The sequence below is a fragment of the Podarcis erhardii genome (assembly GCF_964252035.2).
Source record: "Podarcis erhardii genome assembly, chromosome: 5".
Lineage (NCBI taxonomy): Eukaryota > Metazoa > Chordata > Lepidosauria > Squamata > Lacertidae > Podarcis > Podarcis erhardii.
The window spans coordinates 90,945,250-90,966,281 of NC_138509.1; the positions used below are offsets into that span (position 1 = coordinate 90,945,250).

The following is a 21,032-nucleotide window of genomic DNA, read 5'->3' on the forward strand; positions in this document are numbered from 1 at the left end:
GAATTATGGGTTTAATATTCTGAATAACAGGGCAATACGTGAATGAATAGACACAATAAGAAAACGAGACAGGGCAGCTTGGTGGGAGCAGCTGGATTAAATGTGGAGTGAGAATGAGAGGAAGACTGCTGTGTAAAAACGGCCTCTCAAAACTCTGCCACTCTGCTTTTGGACAGGGAAATTGACGGGGCACATTTCACAGAATTTCTCCCGGGGGATTAGACATTGTACAACAGTTTCCAGAACTCACCATTAGCCATGATTGCAGCACAGCTTCTTTCCTTTCCTCCCTACAATTTGGCTTGTTTGTTCGTTTGTTTTTAGCTCCTTTCCTGTCAGCACTCGCCACTGAAGTTTTCTATTAAAGGGAGCGATATATCGCAATGGAAATGCATTTCTTAGGCGTGCAGAAGAGAAGCTATGTGTTTATTATTACGGTTTTAGTTGCATTTTTATTTTTTTACAAAAGACAACCCAAAGCAACTTGCAAATATAACACAAACGTTAAAATGAAATATGAAAACCCACCTGTGACACATGCCAAACAATAACAACCAGTTCAAATACATTCCACTCCATTTAAAAAAGAAGAAGAAAAGGCAATGCCGGAATATCAATTAAAGCATCCATGACAGATGGCCACCCAACTTCTGCTTAAAAACCTTCAAGGAAGAAGAGCCCACAAACTCCAAAGGGAGTCTGTTCCACTGCTGAACATCTCTTACTGTCAGAAAGTTCTTCCTAATGTTTAGTAGGAATCTCCTTTCTTGTAACTTGATGTTCAAGTCCTACCCTCCAGAGCAAGAGACAACCAGCTTGCTCCATCTTCCTTGTGACATCCCTTGAGATATTTGATGATGACTATCCTATTCCTCTCAGACTCCTCTTTCCCAGGCTAAACAAACCCAACTCCCTCAACTGTTCCTCATAAGGCTAGGTTTGTAGAACCTTTATCTTCTTGGTCACCCTCCTCTGCACACGTTCAAGCTTGTCAATATTCTTCTTAAATGGTGGCACCTAGAACTGGACACAGAACTTCAGGTGTGGTCTGACCAAGGCAGAATAGAGTGGTACTATGACTTCCAAGAAGATCAAACCTCTCCATTCTTAAGGAAATCAGCCCTGAGTGCTCACTGCAAGGACAGATTCTGAAGCTGAGACTCCAATACTTTGGCCACCTCATGAGAAGAGAAGACTCCCTGGAAAAGACCCTGATGTTGGGAAAGATGGAGGGCACAAGGAGAAGGGGATGACAGAGGACGAGATGGTTGGACAGTGTTCTCAAAGCTACCAGCATGAGTTTGACCAAACTGCGGGAGGCAGTGGAAGACAGGAGTGCCTGGTGTGCTCTGGTCCATGAGGTCACAAAGAGTCGGGTACAACTAAATGACTAAACAACAACATGACTTCCCTTGATTGGGACACTATACTTCTGTAGATGCCGCCTGGATCAAATGAAATTATTAAGCATCCCTATTTGCCATAGAGGAAGAGGCCATTTATTTAGTCACAAACTTGCAGTAAGAATGATCTCATTTCCCCCTGGAAAGCTTCACCCCCCGCCACCCAGTCACTGCAGTCATTGCACCCAGTCACCCCTTCATATTACTTTGTTCTTCAATCATAGAAGTGCCTACGATATTAAGACAAGGGACAGATGGGTGTTGGAAGAGGCATCACTTTCCATGAGGTGCACCCCTGTTGTCTCTGATCAAGGTAGTCTTTGAAGCAATACAAAGACCTGTCAAAAGCACCCATCACCAGCAGTCACCACCTTTAACCCACCTCCTTCAAGTCTCCAAGAGAGAGAGGTGGGGAATAAACAAACTAGTATCTGCCTCCAGCTAAATAAATAACGCAGGGCAATCCAAATATTGCCCAGCTCAATACCAACAATAGGAATTGTTCCAAATGCCCCAAGCAGACCTGGGAATTTGCACGCCATCATTTCTCTTCAATGGAATGCAAAAGGCTGTCGTCTGCCAGATTTCTTCTGTCATAGAAAGAGGCTTGGGATTTCGGATGCCCATCTGAGCTGGAACCAGAACTATGGAGAATGCACATATGATGTCTGTCTGACAGTGCTGTTTATTATTACACTGAATCGGTGGGTTGTGTGTCTGTGTGTCTGTGTGTGTAGGAGGGGAAGGGCTGGAGGAACAGGCAGGCAATGCAAGTTGTCTCACACAGCGACAGCCTCATGTAATGTGCAGTGCTGCATTTGCTTCTTGCTGAGCCCTGACAGCAATGGGACAGCTGAGTGGCAGGTACTGCTGATCATTTTAATAAGGTCTGCCCGGTATATTTCAACTTCATCATTGAGGAGCATTTGCTCTGCATTGCTTCCTTCTGCAGACAAGGAAAGATTGTCTGTTGCTTAGAGTGTCGGACTGGGACCTGGGAGAGACCGGGGATCAATTCCCCCACTCAGTCATGAAGCTCAGCGGCTGACCTTGGGCCAGTCACTGTCTCTCAGCCTAACCTACCTCACAGGGTTGTTGTGAGGATGAAACGGGGAGATGGAGGCCATGTACACCACCTTGAGGTGTCATCTGCTCCGCAAAAGAAAAATGATACCCAAGCAGGGAAGCCTTGCATGTGTTTCATTATTGCTTTGCAGGCCACAGTGCATTTGAAAAGCAGATATATAAGAACATAAGTTTGGACACAAACTCTGAGGCTGAAGTAGAAAAGAAGATGAGCAGAGAGCCTTTGGTAACCCTCTTTGGGTTATGTATGCATGTATTAAATTCATATGCCACCCATCATCCGTAGATCTCAGGGTGGTTCACAGTGTAAAAATACAACATAAAACCCATGAAACACACAATAAAAATAAGAACAAACCAATAACCCTGTCTCCCATTTAAAAAGGTAGTGGATGTCAATCAGCCCAAGGCCTGGCTGAAAAGGAATGTTTTCGCCTGGCACATAAAGGTGCATATTGAAGGTGCCAAGAAAGCCTCTCTGGGGAGAGTATTCCACCAACAAGGAGCCACCACAGAAAAGGCCAGTTCTCATGTTGCCACCCTTTGGACCTCTCATGGAGGAGGCACACTAAGAAGGTACTCAGATGGTGATCTTAGGGTCTGGGTAGGTTTATATAGAGAGAGCCAGTTCCTGAGCAGCTGATGTGGTCTTTGGTAGCTACAGAGGTATCCTTTCATCTCCGCTGCCTCAAATCCAATTTAAGCATACAGGAAAAGCATATGGAATAGTTCATGGACTACGTACGATTTCACAATGCAGGCGGAGGGGACACGAGGCCACTGTGGTGTAGTGCTTAGAGTGTCAGACTAGGACCTGGGAGAGACCAGGGATGAAATCCCCCACTCAGCCATGAAGCTCACCAGCTGACCTTGGGCCAGTCACTGTCTCTCAGCCTAACCTAACTCACAGGGTTGTTGTGAAGATGAAATGGGGAGATGGAGGCCATGTGCACCACCTTGAGCTCTTTGGAGGAACATGTGGGTTATATATATATCTTATTTAAGTAAATAAATACATGTTCCCACATATCAAAACACCCCTTCCACAAAGAAATCAAGAACAAGGGGCCGGGGGAATCAAGGGGGATTATGAGTGTAATAAATAAAACCATATCCCTAACATATGGACTTTCCATGTGCAGAATCTAGCTATGTTATCAGAATTAGGGAAAATCTAAATTTCAGCTGTAGGCTGCTCAGGGCAAGGACTTATATTTACATTGCTCTATAAAGCACCCTCTGCATTCTGGGTACTACACTAATCCTCAGCAATGTCAGTGTGGGTATGCGTAAAAGGAGACACTGGATCTATAGCAGCAAACAATCCCTATAGGGTTCTTGCCGTCTAGTGATTAATATTTTATCAGTTAACTGAAGTCTTTCAACAATGAAGGATGGTTATCAGGAAGGGAAGTAATAGAGCAAGCTAGCTGGACCGCATTTTATCTATTTATTTTTAGCAATTTTAATTCTGCACACTCTAAAATAAAGAGTCATAAATGAGCTAAATCCCTGATGCTATTTGTCAAAAATAATGGCGACATCTCTCTGCGCTTTCCCCCATCTCATTTACTCTCATTAAACTGACCTCCTATATCCCAGGTGTCATCTGTTCTGCAAAAGAAAAATGATACCCAAGCAGGGAACCCTTGCATGTGTTTCATTATTGCTTTGCAGGCCATAGTGCATGGAGCAATGTCAGCTCCTGAGAAAATCAACACTAATAAACTACTTGCTGTGGGATGCAAATTGGGATTTATAACAAAGTAGGTTTATTTTTATTTTATTTTTTTAATGTCAACCACCAAGACCTTGTGAATTGGAGGTCCTTGCCGTATTACTTAAGAAAAAAGCATTTGAAAAGCAGATATATAAGAACATAAGTAGACCCCTGCTAGATGAGGACAATGGCCTATCTAGGCCAGCATCCTGTTCTCACAGTGGCCAGCCAGATGCCTGCAAGCAGGATTCGAACACAAGAGCCCTCTGTCCTCCTGCGACCAGAAGCATTATTGTCTCTGACTGTGGAGGCACAGTATAGCCATCATGGCTAGTAGCTTTATTGGCTCGCTTTATTGGCCGAGGGAGCTGGCGTACAGCTTCCGGGTCATGTGGCCAGCATGACTAAGCCGCTTCTGGCGAACCAGAGCAGCGCACGGAAACGGCGTTTACCTTCCCGCCGGAGCGGTACCTATTTATCTACTTGCACTGGCATGCTTTTGAACCGCTAGGCTGGCAGCAGCAGGGACCGAGCAACAGGAGCTCACCCCGTTGCGGGAATTCGAACCGCTGACCTTCTGATTGGCAAGCCCTAGGCTCTGTGGTTTAACCCACAGCGCCACTCGCGTCCCTTTTTGAAGAAGTACTTTCTTTCAAAAGAATACAGGAAACCAAGAGCTACATTCAGGGCTCATTCACACGTTCATTTGTGCTACACCTAGAAAGCACAGGTCTGAGCAGTTTTCTGCTTGGTTTGCACTTTCTAGGCATGGGTCTGAGAGGTTTCCCCCTTGCCCCACTCATTTCCAAGGGAAAACCCACTCTTTAGTGACAGATCAGAACAAATGGCAATCTGGTGGAAACCAGAATTGCCATTTGCTCCGGCGTTCTCGGGCCGCGCCGACCTTAAATGACCCAAGCCCTGCCCCTGCAGCCAGCCGATTGGCTGGCCCAGGGTATGACGCGGCCCGAGGATTCCCCTAGTCGCGCGGGGCCGCAGCCAGCCCCGCGCGAACAATGGTGGGGCGTGAGCCCGCAACCCCCCCTTCCTGATGTCGGGAGTGGCTTTGCTCCAATTGAGAGCGAAACAGCAGTTTCCCCTGGGGGAAAGCAGTGGGACAACAAGAAGTGTGGATAAGTCCTTACACTTCACTTACAGAATCCATGCCAACTCCAGGTACGGCTGCGACAGACCTCTGCCTAAAACCATGGAGAACTGCAGACAGTCAGGGTACGTCAGGGATCACCTACATTGTGCCCACACAATAATTAAGTGGGGAGAGCTCTGTTGCAGTCTGGTCCTAAGTTCTGCTGTTGGCCACAATGGAAACCGGATGCAGGACGAGATGGGCCTTTGACCTGATCCAACACTGGTAGGATGCGCCTGCAATTGTGAGCTCATTCCTAGCGTGAACAATGAAAGCCCCCTCTCTGTGGCTCTTCCAGGTGAGTCATTCTTCAAGGAACAGTATCTTTGGGCTGAGTCACATCAGGATAAGATGGGGAAAGTAAAACGCCAATCGCAGATTGCTAGATCGAACAAATGCACCGTCTGATAATGGAAACAAGCATACCAAAATCCTTATCGCAAGAGAGCTGTCACCTCAACAAACTATGTGAAGAAGCCCTTATAGTTCTCTCTATGAGACTGTGTTTCTCTTTGGGAAATAACGGCAACTTTTTCTTTTCTTTGGACTTGGGCTGAAGCACTGCTGCAGCAGACCTTGGGTGGAAGAAGACTGGTGTGGCCAAGGCAGCAAGAAACTGAGGGCTCAGTGCATCCTAGAAGGTCAACTGTCCCTTAGGAGAAGCGTCTGAGCTGTCCAAAGGATGGGTGGGCACTTTATTCATGTGCAGTGCTGGCACAATCATAGAATCATAGAATCATAGAATCATAGAATCATACAATCATACAATCATACAATCATACAATCATACAATCATAGAATCATAGAGTTGGAAGAGACCACAAGGGCCATCGAGTCCAACCCCCTGCCAAGCAGGAAACACCATCAGAGCACTCCTGACATATGGTTGTCAAGCCTCTGCTTAAAGACCTCCAAAGAAGGAGACTCCACCACAGTCCTTGGCAGCAAATTCCACTGTTGAACAGCTCTTACTGTCAGGAAGTTCTTCCTAATGTTTAGGTGGAATCTTCTTTCTTGTAGTTTGGAACCATTGCTCTGTGTCCGCTTCTCTGGAGCAGCAGAAAACAACCTTTCTCCCTCCATGAATGTATGCAGTGCAGCACATCTGGCAGGGCTGCGTGAGGGGAATGCAGGGCCATAGTAGCTGCTTTGTACATAAAGGATTCAATCCTTGGCAACATTTCCAGGTAGTGCGGGGAGAGAACCCTGCCTGAAACCTTGGAGACGTACTGCCAGTCATTGAAGAGACTCCTGAGATCAATGGACCAAGGGGGCCTGACTTCCTAGGACCTTCCCCCTTTGCAAAACTGCAAGCTGCATCCTGCGTTGGAATCTGCAGTTCAGATTTCGAGAGTTGTGCCTTGGGGTGAGTCAAGGGATCTCCGGACACACCCCTCAGACTACATGCCGCAGCTACTCATGGCAACCTACTTTACTCATTCATTCATTTATTTGATCCCATTTGTGAATCGTTTCCCATATAAACATCTCCAAGTGAAAATTGCCTCGCGCAAACATTTGAAGACTCATTAGAGAACAGTGCCTTTTACAATCACTCAAGAGTGTGTGTAGAATTCAAGATTTACAGTGGTACCTCGCAAGACGAATGCCTCGAAAGACGAAAAACTCGCAAAACGAAAGAGTTTTTCGTTTTTTGAGTTGCTTCGCAAGACGGATTACCCTATGGGCTTGCTTCGCAAGACGGAAACGTCTTGCAAGTTTGTTTCCTTTTTCTTAAAACCGTGCATTCACTTTGAGGAACAACTCATAGCACGTGGTGTGGTAGCCTTTTTTGAGGTTTTTGAAGACTTTGTGATTTTTGAAGCTTTTCCAAAGTCCGTGCTTCACAAGACGAAAAAATCGCAAGATGAAAAAACTCGCGGAACGAATTAATTTCGTCTTGCGAGGCACCACTGTATTCAGAAAAGTTTCCAGTGCTCCTCATAGGGGGTTTATTCCACCAATAACCCAGCAAGTCTCGAAATTTACTGAAGCAGAGGGAATGCCTTTACTCGAGCATTTACAGATTTACCCTCCAGGGACGTGGCACTCTTCCACTAAATCCAAAAGTTTCCTCAGAGCAAACGAAGTGTGTTCTGGCTGTTTCTAATTGTTTGCACGGGGAAGAAATAATGAGGGTAGACATTTCAAGAGTCATTTCTCCCCACCTCAACCACTTTTTTTATATAACTTAAGTGGCAACTTCCAAAGAAATGTCAAGACTTATCAGTGTTTTTGGCACGCGTCCTATCTTTAGGATAGCCTAAATGAAAATGAAAGGTATTTGTCAGGCAAATAAAGTGCCGTGACATAACACAAGGGTAGGCAAACTAAGGCCTGGGGGTCAGATCCGGCCCAATCGCCTTCTCAATCCGGCCCGCGGACGGTCCAGGAATCAGTGTGTTTTTACATGAGTAGAATGTGCCCTTTTATTTAAAATGCATCTCTAGGTTATTTGTGGGGCATAGGAATTTTTTTCCCTTCCGAAATATAGTCCGGCCCCCCACAAGGTCTAAGGGACAGTGGACTGGCCCCCTGCTGAAAAAGTTTGCTGACTCCTGACATAACAGAAACCAAAGGGCCAGTTGGAGGGGACCCAATTAAAAAACAACAGCTTTCACCTATTGCAGATACATTGGAATTGCGAGAAGCCTCTGAATATTCTGGTTATTCTAACAGAAGTAGGAAGCACAAAGGCTGTATGCTGCTTAGGTACTGAATATAATGATTATATCACTTCTTACACAGTGATAGGAACTGGCCGGACATCCTCAATCACTCAGTGTATTGAAACAAATCTCCACACACCCTTTCTTTCTACAGCTCAATATTCCTGGAAGACCAGGTATGGCACACAGGAATATGCATCTTGGTGATGCTAATAACAATGGCTCATGTTCAGCTCATTGCTGGATTAGTGTGGTCAAATGCAAAAGGGGCCATGGCTTCTGCACCTTTAACACTTTTGTAGGAAAGGTAATTTCTGCAGATAAGCTCTGGCTGCAGTTTCCCCTTCTGCACACTTGCTAGAGGTCCTGAAGCCTTTTTTTGTACATGTTCACCCTAGACTGGGTACCAGACGCTAGGTGACCAAAGGATAATTATTCCTACCTCGTAGAGGTTCACATTTCAGGAAAAGATCCCACATACTTATGAAATCACTTAGGAGATTTTCAGCATTTAGCACAGAGCTGGGCTCCCAGACTGCTGAAGTTTAAGGCTGGTCCTGACCGGTGTCGATATGTAGGGTTGCCATGCATCCAGGAAACCCCAGACATGTCCTCTTTACATTTTAAAGAAAATGCTTGGGTTTTATTTTGGGGAGTGTGTTGGGGCTCGGGGCTCAGGCTCGGGCTCGGGCTCAAGCTGTTCTGCACGCTGCGGCCGCTGCCAGCCCAAGCTCTCCTCCTTTTTTGCTCTTAAAGATATGGCAACCCTAAGATATGTTCTCTGGAATAGGTCAGGGTGGCGCTGTGGGTTAAACCACAGAGCCTAGGACTTGCCGACTAGAAGATTGGTGGTTCAAATCCCCGCGACGGGGTGAGCTCCCATTGCTCGGTCCCTGCTCCTGCCAACCTAGCAGTTCGAAAGCACATCAAAGTGCAAGTAGATAAATAGGTACTGATCCGGTGGGAAGGTAAACGGCATTTCCGTGCACTGCTCTGGTTCGCCAGAAGCAGCTTAATCATGCTGGCCACATGACCCGGAAGCTGTACGCCGGCTCCCTCGGCCAATAAAGCGAGATGAGTGCCGCAACCCCAGAGTCGGTCACGACTGGACCTAATGGTCAGGGGTTCCTTTACCTTTACCTTATAGATAAAACAGAAACCAATAATCAGTGCTACCATTTCCTTTGTTATTGTTGGCTCAAGAGACAATGGAGTGTGCTTCTGGGGGTCTCAAGAGACAATGGAGTGTGCTTCTGGGGGTGAAATCAAACCACTGTACAACTGCGCTCTCTCTCTCTCTCTCTCTCTCTGTGTGTGTGTGTGTGTGTGTGTGTGTGTCTGAACAATGTTGCATTTCTTTTCTTACTGAAAAGTGGAACAGTGGCTTTTCCACTCTGCAGAAAGTTGCCAGCATTAAGGAAGCAGCCTGAACAAAACAATTTCTGGCAGGAAATTCTATGTGTTTTTCCTTTTGAACACATCCTGAGATAATCAAGCCATTCTGAAATGGCAGGCTCTCACCTCTCCACACGAAGCGACTAATTCCAGGACTTTAATCTCACCTGCCTGTGCAGGGAAAAAAAGAAAGGAGGGATCCCAGAGGGGAAATGACAGGTCTCTACTGGTATTAGTGCTGGCGATTCACACTGGAGTTAGCAGAGTCTCCTGCAGATTATTAGCCTTTTCTCTTTTTGACCCTTGAAGTGATTCCATATAGTTGCTACCGAGAATGAAAGTAGTATTATGGGAAAAGCAGCAGATCAGCGCTAGTGGGAATGCGGAGCTAGTGCAGAGAGATTTTGGAGGACAACTACATCCTCAGCAGACGTCAATGGGCCTGGGAATTCAAATAAATAAATAAATAAATAAATAAATAAATAAATAAATAAATAAATAAATAAATAAATAAATAAACATTATTATTATTATTATTATTATTATTATTATTATTATTAATACCCCGCCCATCTGGCTGAGTTTCCCCAGCCACTCTGGGCGGCTTCCAAGAGCTTCAAAGTGTTGGGTTAAAGATGAATGGGTGTTTTGGCAGCCATCTGACACAAACCTGGTTTATGTCAGTTTCCTATAATGAAATTATTGAAGTTTCTGTTCTTTTGCAAAGTTGGCTCTGCTAATCATGGTGCACAGAGCTTTGCAAACAACCGATGTATCCCATCAGCTGCATGCCAGAAAACCTACCAAGGGTGGAAGCCTCAGTCTAGTTCCAATTCGTGTCAATTGCACGCGTCCATTCATAAAACTGTTCCATCCCATTTCCATATAAATCTCTGATTCCCTCCCCACACACATCTGCACAAAAATTTAAGATTAAATGCATATTTAAATAGTATTTTAACACAAACGACACTTTTAAATATCTGTTTTGCCTCAATGTATTCATTTCTAAATATGTATTTTTTCCAGATACATATTGGTACTTTTCTGAGCTGGGGGCGGCATCGCACAATTCGGAGCCGAGCAAATTCCAAAGTATAAGTTGCGTTGCAATGCACCTACTAGTCTTAGGGCTGAAAATTAGGTTGCTTTTCTTAAAACTGCAGACCAAACAAAACCACCCTCCATCTGCACTGCTAACACACAAACGCAAACAGACACAAAGTAAGATTGCACCAGGCATGGCTCACTTTCAAACTTCTTTCCAAAAGCTAGAAACTTTTCCTTTAAAGCTACTCAAGACACTGATTTCTCCACCTGATGCTGGCTTTATTTGCTTGTGTGGCATGATAGCAGGAGCCAGGCACCTCTGGTCTTGGTACATTCACCCCATTTATGCCCACCCTGAATTATTTATCTATTATTAATTTTCCACTCTGTTCTGGATATGCCATATGCGGTTGTTTTCTATGGCAGCTTTGTTCTCCTTCAGCGGGAGCAGCCATGGGGAGCCTTTGAATAAAACAGCCAACTCACAGTCAGGTGCCTGTGTATCTCAAAAGAGAAATAAGACCTCTAATGTTACTGTATCATTAAACAGAGAGGACAAAGAGGAAAAAGAACACAACAGCACTGTCGGGAATTTTCACGTAATGAGAAATGCTTCTTAAAGCGTTCTCAGCATTGAAGCCATCATGCTATTAAAAGTTCCCGATTCCAGAAAGCTTAAGCATCTTTCTTTTCTCTGTTGCTATACATTATTTAGTACAGTGAAGGATGAAGTCGCCACTGTGAAGTCACACAATCGAGATTATGCAGAGCCCAAAGCAGGGCACCTCTGAGCAGGTACAGAATTCTTTCTCCTAAAGGTGAAACATTCCCCCCCCCCAAAGGACCCGAGGAGAAATTATTTCTCTCCACTTTCTTTGTGGAGGGAATGCTCCTTCATTGGTCCAGAGATGGTGCAGGTTCACCATGGAGGAGCTATTCATCACTCCCAGTTCACCTGCCTACAGTTGCAGCAGCCCCACATGAAGAATAATAATAATAATAATAATAATAATAATAATAATAATAATAATAATAATTTATTTATACCTTGCCCATCTGGCTCGGTTTCCCCAGCCACTCTGGGCGGCTCCCAACAGAATATTAAAAACACAATAAAACATCAAACATTAAAAAATTCTCTCAACAGGGCTGCCTTCAGATAAGTTAGCAGAAGAGGACTGGGATCTGTGTTTATGACTACTTTTGTTGTGTTGTAGTTGTGTTTTCTTCTTGTTATAAGCCACCTTGAACAAATAATAATAATAATAATAATAATAATAATAATAATAATAATGCATTTTCCCGGTTCAAAAACTGGGCTCAGGGCGGCTAACAACAAATTTAAAACACTTTAAAACACTTAATTATAAAAGCAGCATAAAATACAGTATAAAAAAACATGAATAACAATAAAAATAAAAAATCAATTAGATAATCCCCAGGGCTAGCTGGCTGAATTGGTCCTACTTGAGCCAGCGAGGAGGCCAGGGGAGAATTAGTTGTGGGGTCTCAGAGCGGGTGATCTTCATAAAAGGGGAGGGGGAAGGAAGAGAAGGGAAATAAAAGATAAATTCAGATTCAGATTCCTGCGTTGCAGGGCGTTGGACTAGATGATCCTCACGTTCCTTTGCAACTTTACAATTCTATATTTCTACGCACAACCCATTATTAAAGGGTAGAGCTGTGAAGCACAGAACACATGCACCTGTATTCATAGCAATAAAGGGGAATATCAGGCCCAGGGAGCAAAGGCAGCCTTCCAGACAGACAGACAGACACATCCCCTCTTACCAGGCTACATCCCTTATTGGACCCTTTGCTTTGCAACTCCACCAAGCACTCATGCTTGGCTAGAATGTGTCCTTGAACTCCAGTAATGACTTTTGTTTGCCTGGATGGAGGACAAAGAGGTGTTTGAGTATGCGTAGAAACTACCCTGTTGTAGAAAGGCAAAATTCACATTTCTGCTTTGCCCACCAATGGCATGTGGCCCTTGCAAAGATGCCCAGAATGGGAAAGTGGCCCTTGAGCTGAAAAGAGTCCCCACTTCTAATTTATAGGGCACAGCTCTCTCAGCTCAAGCCAAGACAGCAGCCTCATGTGATGCTGTAACTATCCCCCCCCCCGCGTTTATTATTTATTTTTATTATTTATTTCATAAAATTTATGCACCTCTTGATTGTTAAAAACTCCTCAAAGTGGTTTTCTTCTCAAGTTGTCCTATGTGGGATAACCCTTCCTGGGTTCTGTCCAGATCCTCAGGACCAATTAGTCAAGTATCCTATCAGATAAATAACTGCCTCCCAAGACCTTTACAATGGTACCTCAGGTTAAATACTTAATTCATTCCGGAGGTCCGTACTTAACCTGAAACTGTTCTTAACCTGAAGCACCACTTTAGCTAATGGGGCCTCCTGCTGCTGCTGCACCGCTGGAGCACAATTTCTGTTCTCATCCTGAAGCAAAGTTCTTAACCTGAAGCACTATTTCTTGCTTAGCGGAGTCTGTAACCTGAAGCGTATGTAACCTGAAGCATATGTAACCAGAGGTACCACTCTATAGCGGCAAACCCAAATAAATCTGAGACACACTTCCGCTAAGCGCATCAGTAGACAGCTGCCTAATGAATTGGCCTTCAGGCCTCCAATGAAGTTATATCACATCAAGCCTACAGAGATGAAAGGCTGTAACTATTTGTGAACCACCACAGCTCAAGTGTGCTTGCATTTAAGGGGGGAAATGGCTCTGCCCCCCGCCCCGTTTTTTCACCCTCAAATTCTGGAAACCACGCCCAAGGGTAAAATTCAAGTTAGGCCAATTCATCCCGGCTAGGTGGCAATCTTGTTAGCAGGAGCAATGGTTGAAAGAGCTGGGTATGTTTAGCCTGGAAAAGAGGAGACTGAGAGGAGATTTGATATCTCAAAGGCTGTCACATGAAAGAGGGAACAAACTTGGCTTCAAGTTACAAGAAAGGAGATTCTAACTCAACATATGGAAAACCTTTTTGACAGTAAGAGCTGTTTGACAATGGAATGATCTCCCTTGGGAGGTTAATAATAATAATAATAATAATAATAATAATAATAATAATAATAATAAATTTTATTTATACCCCGTCCTCCCTGGCCAAAGCCAGGCTCAGGGTGGCTAACACCAGTAAAATTACAGTAAAAACATAATAGGGGAAAAAACCAATTTAAAATACAGTGGTACCTCGGGTTAAGTACTTAATTCGTTCCGGAGGTCCGTTCTTAACCTGAAACTGTTCTTAACCTGAGGCACCTTTTTAGCTAATGGAGCCTCCTGCTGCCACTGCGCTGCCAGAGCACAATTTCTGTTCTTATCCTGAAGCAAAGTTCTTAACCTGAAGCACTATTTCTGGGTTAGCGGAGTCTGTAACCTGAAGCGTATGTAACCCGAGGTACCACTGTACAGGTTAAAATGCAATTTAAAATGCAGCCTCATTTTAAAAGTAGCCCATAGATCAAAACCATAAGGGGAGGGAAACATAAGGGTCAGACTGAGTCCAAACCAAAGGCCAGGCGGAACAGCTCTGTCTTGCAGGCCCTACAGAAAGATGTCAAGTCCCGCAGGGCCCTGGTCTCTTGTGACAGAGCGTTCCACCAAGTCGGGGCCAGTACTGAAAAGGCCCTGGCCCTAGTTGAGACCAATCTAACCACCTTGTGGCTTGGGACCTCCAAAATGTTGTCATTTGTGGACCATTTGTGGACCTCTGCGGGGCATACCAAGAGAGGCAGTCCCGTAGGTTGCAGACTCTCTTTCCTTGGAAGTTTTTAAGCAGAGGTTGGTGTGAGGTTTTGACCAGCTTCGGCCCATCTGAAGCTGAAGCTGATACAGGCTCGTCTTATCTGGAGCCCAAGCAGAGCGTCATCACACACACAGCGGAAGGATAAGCAGTATGTGCCACATTCTTAACTTTATTTACACTTCTATGCTGAGAGAATACAAACATGCATCTTGCCTCTGCGAGTGCAGAGAAGCAACTCCTCTCGGAAACAAAGAACACCGAGAGAACAGTGAAAAACAGGAAACCAGTGAACGTCACATCCAGTCTCCCATTCCCATGTGGTTGTCCCGTGTGGGACCTCCAAAATGTTGTCATTTGTGGACCTTAAGGTCCTCTGCGGGGCATACCAAGAGAGGCAGTCCTGTAGGTTGCAGACTCTCCTTCCTTGGAAATTTTTAAGCAGAGGTTGGATGGCCATCTGTCATGGATGCTTTAGTTGAGATTCCTGCATTGCAGGGGGTTGGGCTAGATGACCCCTGGGGTCCCTTCCAACTCTACAGTTCTGTGATTCTATGAAAGCCTCTCTCTCCCTACGGAGGTGTGTCAGTGAAATTATACAATCTCGCCTGCAAGTAGGCAACAAACATGAGCTCGTCTAGAGATGAAGCAGGGAGTTTAATTTATCTTCCCCGAGAAAGAATAAGCAGCTGGGAAACTGAAAACGCACAATTTGTCCTCAGAATCCAGCACACAGTACCTGCCCTTTGGCAGCTGCTCAGTTAGGCATGACTCTGCAAAAAAAAGAGAGGAAAAAAACTCTTTCCAGAGAGCAAACATGTGATGTCTAAACACATGTTCTGTAAAATTCGTGACATTACAACGCCAGTGGCAAAAGTTCCCAGACCTAAGGGCAATGAATAAGAAGCAAAAAAGTCTGTGTGCGGCTGAGAACCACAAGACAAAAAAGAGACTTTGAAAGCCTTCAAGATCTGCCAAATATGAAGAGGTCTCATTTGCAAGCTCCTTTCAGACTGAACTCCAGCTGCCAAACTCTTGATTTCTTTCCCTCTCTGATTTAAAATTGTCAGCCTGCTTGAAAATATTTACTTTTAGAGTCTGTAAGGGTCAAAAACAGGTGTGACATCAAACACACGGCAGCATTTAATGTGTCTCCTCCCCATTTTAACACCAAATGGGGAAGGGAACGTTAAGTCTTTCTCTCCTGCCAGAGTAGGCTGAAAGTTACCTAAAGACTTAAATTATTAGTTCAGGAGGGAAGTTTCCATTAGCTGTGCACACACCATAAATTTAAAGCACATTTAACGCATATTTCTACACTGCTGAGAACTGTAGTTTATTAAGGGTGTTGAGAATTATAAATCTCTGAGAGCTAGACTACAGTTCCCATTATTCTTTTGGTGGGGAGGGGGAAGGTGCTTTGAATGTATAGTGTGCATGCATGTCTGTTTGGGCCCTAAGAGTAAAAAGTGCTTACCCTCAAGGGCGCCACTTCCCAATACTTCTGTGTGACTCACTGTATTGGGTATGCTTCCTGATTGAAGGGAGGCAAGTCCAGCACCGTGACTCATGCAGAGATGCTATCGGCACCCTCCTCTGAAGATTGGCAGTTCCGCTGTGTCCATCTAGTTCAGCACCTGTCCTCTGAGTGGCCCACCAGGTGCCAACAGAAGTACAAAGCTGGGCTTCAAGGCAACAGCACTCTGCACACCTGTAATTTCAAGCAACTGGCATCCAGAGGCCCAGATTCCACAGGTGGAATGTAGCCATCATGGCTAGTAGCCATCAATAGCCTTCTCCTCCTTGAATTAGTCTAAATCCTCTGGAAAAGCCAGCCTATGTCAAGGAGCTGTCCAGGAGTCAGGTCATCCACAGGGCAGGCACACACACACACACACAGAGAGAGAGAGAGAGAGAGAGAGAGAGAGAGAGAGAGTGTTACAGGTAGGTAGCTGTGTTTGTCTGCCATAGTTGAAACAAAATTAAAAAAAATCCTTCCAGTAGCACCTTAGAGACCAACTAAGTTTGTTATTCGTATGAGCTTTCGTGTGCATGCACACTTCTTCAGATACTTCTTCAGAAGTGTGCAAGCACACGAAAGCTCATACCAATAACAAACTTAGTTGGTCTCTAAGGTGCTATTGGAAGGAATTTTGTTTGTTTGTTTTGACACACACACACACACACACACACACACACAGAGAGAGAGAGAGAGAGAGAGAGAGAAGGCACGTAATGCAATTCGCTTTTTACTAGCAGAAAACAACACAGCAATGTCCCTGGTTCGCCTTCACTCAACAGGCCTTCCTGAAACTAAACTCTAGGCACCCCATTCCCCCTCTAGTTTTTCACTCTGGATCCCAGCCAAGCAGACGGAGGCTACATCGAGGGGGTGGGCTCCGCCTCTGGGCCTGTCTGACACATTGCTCAGCAACACGCAGGACCCTCCTAAAGTGAGGGGTCAGAGGGGAAGGAGAGTCATCAGGACGGGGACTGTCTGCCCGTACACTGTGACTCTCAGCTTCTAATCCTGTCCTGGAGGGTCCTAATAATAATAATAATAATAATAATAATAATAATAATAATAATAATAATAATAATTTATTTATACCCCGGCCATCTGGCTGGACTTCCCCAGCCACTCTGGGCGGCTTCCAACAAAATATTAGAATACAGTAATGCATCAAACATTAAAAGCTTCCCTAAACAGGGCTGCCTTTTGATGTCTTCTAAAAGTCTGGTCGCTGTTTATTTCCTTGACATCTGATGGGAGTGTGTTCCACAGGGTGGGCACCACTACCGAGAAGGCCCTCTGTCTGGTTCCCTGTAACTTGGCTTCTCGCAGTGAGGGAACGACCAGAAGGCCCTCAGTGCTGGACCTCAGTGGTAGAACAATGGAGGTGGAGACGCTCCTTCAGGTATACTGGGCTGAGGCCATTTAGGGCTTTAAAGGTCAGCACCAACACTTTGAATTGTGCTTGGAAACATACTGGGAGCCAGTGTAGGTCTTTCAAGACCGGTGTTATGTGGTCTTGGCGGTCTCCCAACCACCCTTGATCACTCAAATCTCCTGCTTCTATCAGCTCCCAGCTCACCCCTTCTGCTGACTGCTCCTCAATGTCCTCAATGTCCCATCCAGGCTTGTATGTGTCATCTTTGGAGCTCCCACCACTTCGTCTTATCCATCCGGTCCCTGACATTCAAGCTGGTGAGCATCACTGCCTCCTGTTCCCTGGTGCAACTTTGCCCTGTGTAAAGAAGCACTTCCTTTTATCTGCCCTGTATCTTCCAACATTCCGCTTCATTGGATGCCCATGTCTTCTAGTGTAAAAAGAGGGGTGGGCTTTTCTCTACCCACTGTTGCCCATCCTGGCTAGTGCTGATGGGAGTCGTAGTCCGACAACATCGGCAGGGTACAACAATGGATGCCCTTAGTTTGGAGAATTTAAGGGTCCAACTCTAAAGGAACCGGGGAGAAAACCCGTGAAATTCTGTTGTTGTTGTTGTTAAGTTGTTTAGTTGTGTCCGACTCTTCATGACCCCATGGACCAGAGCACGCCAGGCACTCCTGTCTTCCACTGCCTCCCACAGTTTGGTCAAACTCATGTAGGTAGCTGCGAGAACACTATCCAACCATCTCATCCTCTGTCGTCCTCTTCTCCTTGTGCCCTCCATCTTTCCCAACATCAGGGTCTTTTCCAGGGTGTCTTCTCTTCTCATGAGGTGGCCAAAGTATTGGAGCCTCTGTCCTTCTCATGAGGTGGCCAAAGTATTGGATCTGTCCTTCCAGTGAGCATTCAGGGCTGATTTCCTTAAGAATGGATCGGTTTGATCTTCTTGCAGTCCATGGGACTCTCAAGAGTCTCCTCCAGCACCATAATTCAAAAGCATCAATTCTTTGGCGATCAGCCTTCTTTATGGTCCAGCTTTCACTTCCATACATCACTACTGGGAAAACCATAGCTTTTACTATACGGACCTTTGTTGGCAAGGTGATGTCTCTACTTTTTAAGATGCTGTCTAGGTTTGTCATTGCTTTTCTCCCAAGAAGCAGGCGTCTTTTAATTTCATGGCTGCTGTCACCATCTGCAGTGGTCATGGAGCCCAAGAAAGTAAAATCTCTCACTGCCTCCATTTCTTCCCCTTCTATTTGCCAGGAGGTGATGGGACCAGAATTTTTCAGACTCCGCCCTCATCACTAATCATTGCAGTAATTCCAATGCATTGCATTCATGCAACTTGTTTACAAAGCATAGTCATTCGACTATATATATAACAAAAGCCTACTGGTCTGCTAATTAATGCAGAAAATAATTAAGGAACTTTCTGCTTTTAAAGGGCAGTTTGAATCCTATCTGTGAATTTAATTAAAAGAGAGGCAGCTGGGAAAACTAAGGTTAATTATATGGATGTTAATAAGTCTCTAAAATTGCATTTTGACTACCGTACAAATTGATTAACCGGCCGGGTTGGGGAGGTGTTTAAAAGTCATTTGGAAAGATCAGTATGTCATGTGCCAAATACCATGAAGGTACACAATGGCTTCAAGGTCTAGAGCAGGCATAGGCAAACTCGGCCCTCCAGATGTTTTGGGACTACAACTCCTATCATCCTTGACCACTGGTCCTGTTAGCTAGGGATGATGGGAGATGTAGTCCCAAAACATCTGGAGGGCCGAGTTCGCCTATGCCTGGTATAGAGGCATGACATCCCTATATAAAAATATAGAGGCATTTACACCTGCAGGAATAGCGGTGGGATTAAAGAGGGGTGGGATAAAAGATCAGGACAATTTATGCAAGGAACGACATCTCTTGATTTTTCTTTGCTCGATAATGATGTTTACCTTCAAGGTCGGGTGCCTTTGTGGGACGGAACACCCTGCCTGGGACATGAAGGCAAGGTGTTTTCCCAGGCTGGCACAACACCAAAAATCAGTCTCTGATAAAATACCATGGCTATTCAGTGAACACAAGGCGGACAAATCCAAAATCACTTAAAACATGGCATATACCAGAGCTGCTTCATTTAGGAGGGAAGGAGAAGAGAAGGCTCGCGTGTGTTGCATAATGCTGCGATTTCCAAAAATAAGGTGCCATCCATTCTCTTATGTATCCTGATGGTCTTGGTTAAGAGGGAACTTTAAACAAAAGCATCCCTGGAAACAAATGCTGCCTAGTAAGCCTAACCCAGAGAGCCATGAAATTTAAGTCTGCTGTTTCGTAAGCCCCTGGGGTTTACAAATGCATGAACGTGCTTGCATTTCTCTTCTTTCTGTAGTGTAATTATATTAGATGATAGTCCTGCGATACCTACTTTGCTTCTGCTTTGCCTGGCTGCATTGTAATTACTCACAGTTTACTATTTGCATCTCCTTTGCTTTCGGCACACTTCTCAAAAGGGTTGTTCATACATGAGCTTGCGCACAATATGGACGGAGCCTGATTTCATAAATGCTGTTTATGCCACTTGTCAGAGGCTTTCAGTCCTAGAGAGAATGACCTGCAGGCCACTGCAGGGAAGACTCAGAACCTGATTCTGACCTTGCAGGTACTTATTGACATCTATGCAATCAAGAGTCAGTCCAGTTATCTTGCTACTGGGTGAATTCCCCATGCCTTTACTGACACACAGACTCCCTTACAAATCCAGCACTGAGGTCACACCCACACTCCACATTTAATACACATGGCTCCCCCCGAATAATCCTGGGAACTGTAGTTTTCCAAGGGTGCTGGGAACTGCAGCTTTGTGAGGGGTAAATGTTAAGTTGTGGGTGAACATATCAGATGACACAGTGATTCTTCAAACAGCTCTTGTTTATTCACAGGCCAGAACAGAACTGACTGAAGGGTTCAGCCAACCTGCTTATATAGAACTCAACTACATGGCAACAGTAACAACTTTCTGTAACTATCAAATCACTGAATGTCACTTTCAATTCCTTATTTGCATATGTGGACCTGAGAGGAAACTTTCTACAGTATCCCCCTGCTGGCCCAGGGTGAGAACTTCAGTACATAATAGTAAACTAATATTCTTCAGCAGAAGCTGTTTACTTTAATAGTGTGTGGTATGGATGTGGGAGGGACCGGGTGGCGCTGTGGGTTAAACCACAGAGCCTAGGACTTGCCAATCAGAAGGTCAGCAGTTCGAATCCCTGCGACGGGGTGAGCTCCCGTTGTTCGGTCCCTGCTCCTGCCAACCTAGCAGTTCAAAAGCACATCAAAGTGCAAGTAGATAAATAGGTACTGCTCTGGTGGGAAGTAGATAAATAGGTACTGCTCTGGCATTTCCGTGCGCTGCTCCGGTTCGCCAGAAGCGGCTTAGTCATGCTGGCCACATGACCTGGAAGCTGTACGCCGGCTCCTTCGGCCAATAAAGCGAGATGAGCTCTGCAACCCCAGAGTCGGTCACAACTGGACCTAATGGTCAGGGGTCCCTTTACCTTTACCTTTATGGATGTGACCTAAATCTCCTTCACTCCTCCCCTCACATGTCCTCTTTTTTAAAAGAAGAAGAAAAGCTATTGGAAACTAACACAGCTGTCCTCCTCTGAGCTCGATCCTGCAATGAAGATTGTAAATCTGATCACAATGGGGTGAGCATGATTCTATGGCAGCTTGAGCCCCAGTTCTCTGTCCCACTAACACAGAGCTTTCCAAATTGTGCGTCATGAAACATTAGTGTGTCGGCTGCAGTGTGTAGGTGTGTCACACAAATACTCCCCAGTTTAACCTCTGGTTTGCTAGTAAAACTGAATTAAAGGTAAAGGTAAAGGTACCCCTGCCCGTAC

The 21,032-nt window shown here is 45.1% G+C and overlaps 1 protein-coding gene across 5 annotated transcripts in view; it reads right to left on the reverse strand.

The window, feature by feature from the left end:
- Positions 1-21,032, reverse strand: part of PEX5L (peroxisomal biogenesis factor 5 like) — a 190,436-nt gene that overhangs the window by 123,467 nt on the left and 45,937 nt on the right. For 2 of the 5 annotated variants that reach the window (XM_081862470.1, XM_081862468.1), the window contains exon 2: positions 251-358. The exons of 2 other annotated variants lie outside the window; for them this stretch is intronic. In XM_081862470.1, coding sequence (XP_081718596.1) covers positions 251-358 — 108 coding nt within the window. Of the gene's footprint in view, positions 1-250; positions 359-21,032 lie in introns of those variants that run through there. One more of the 5 variants, XM_081862472.1, reaches the window with a different exon arrangement.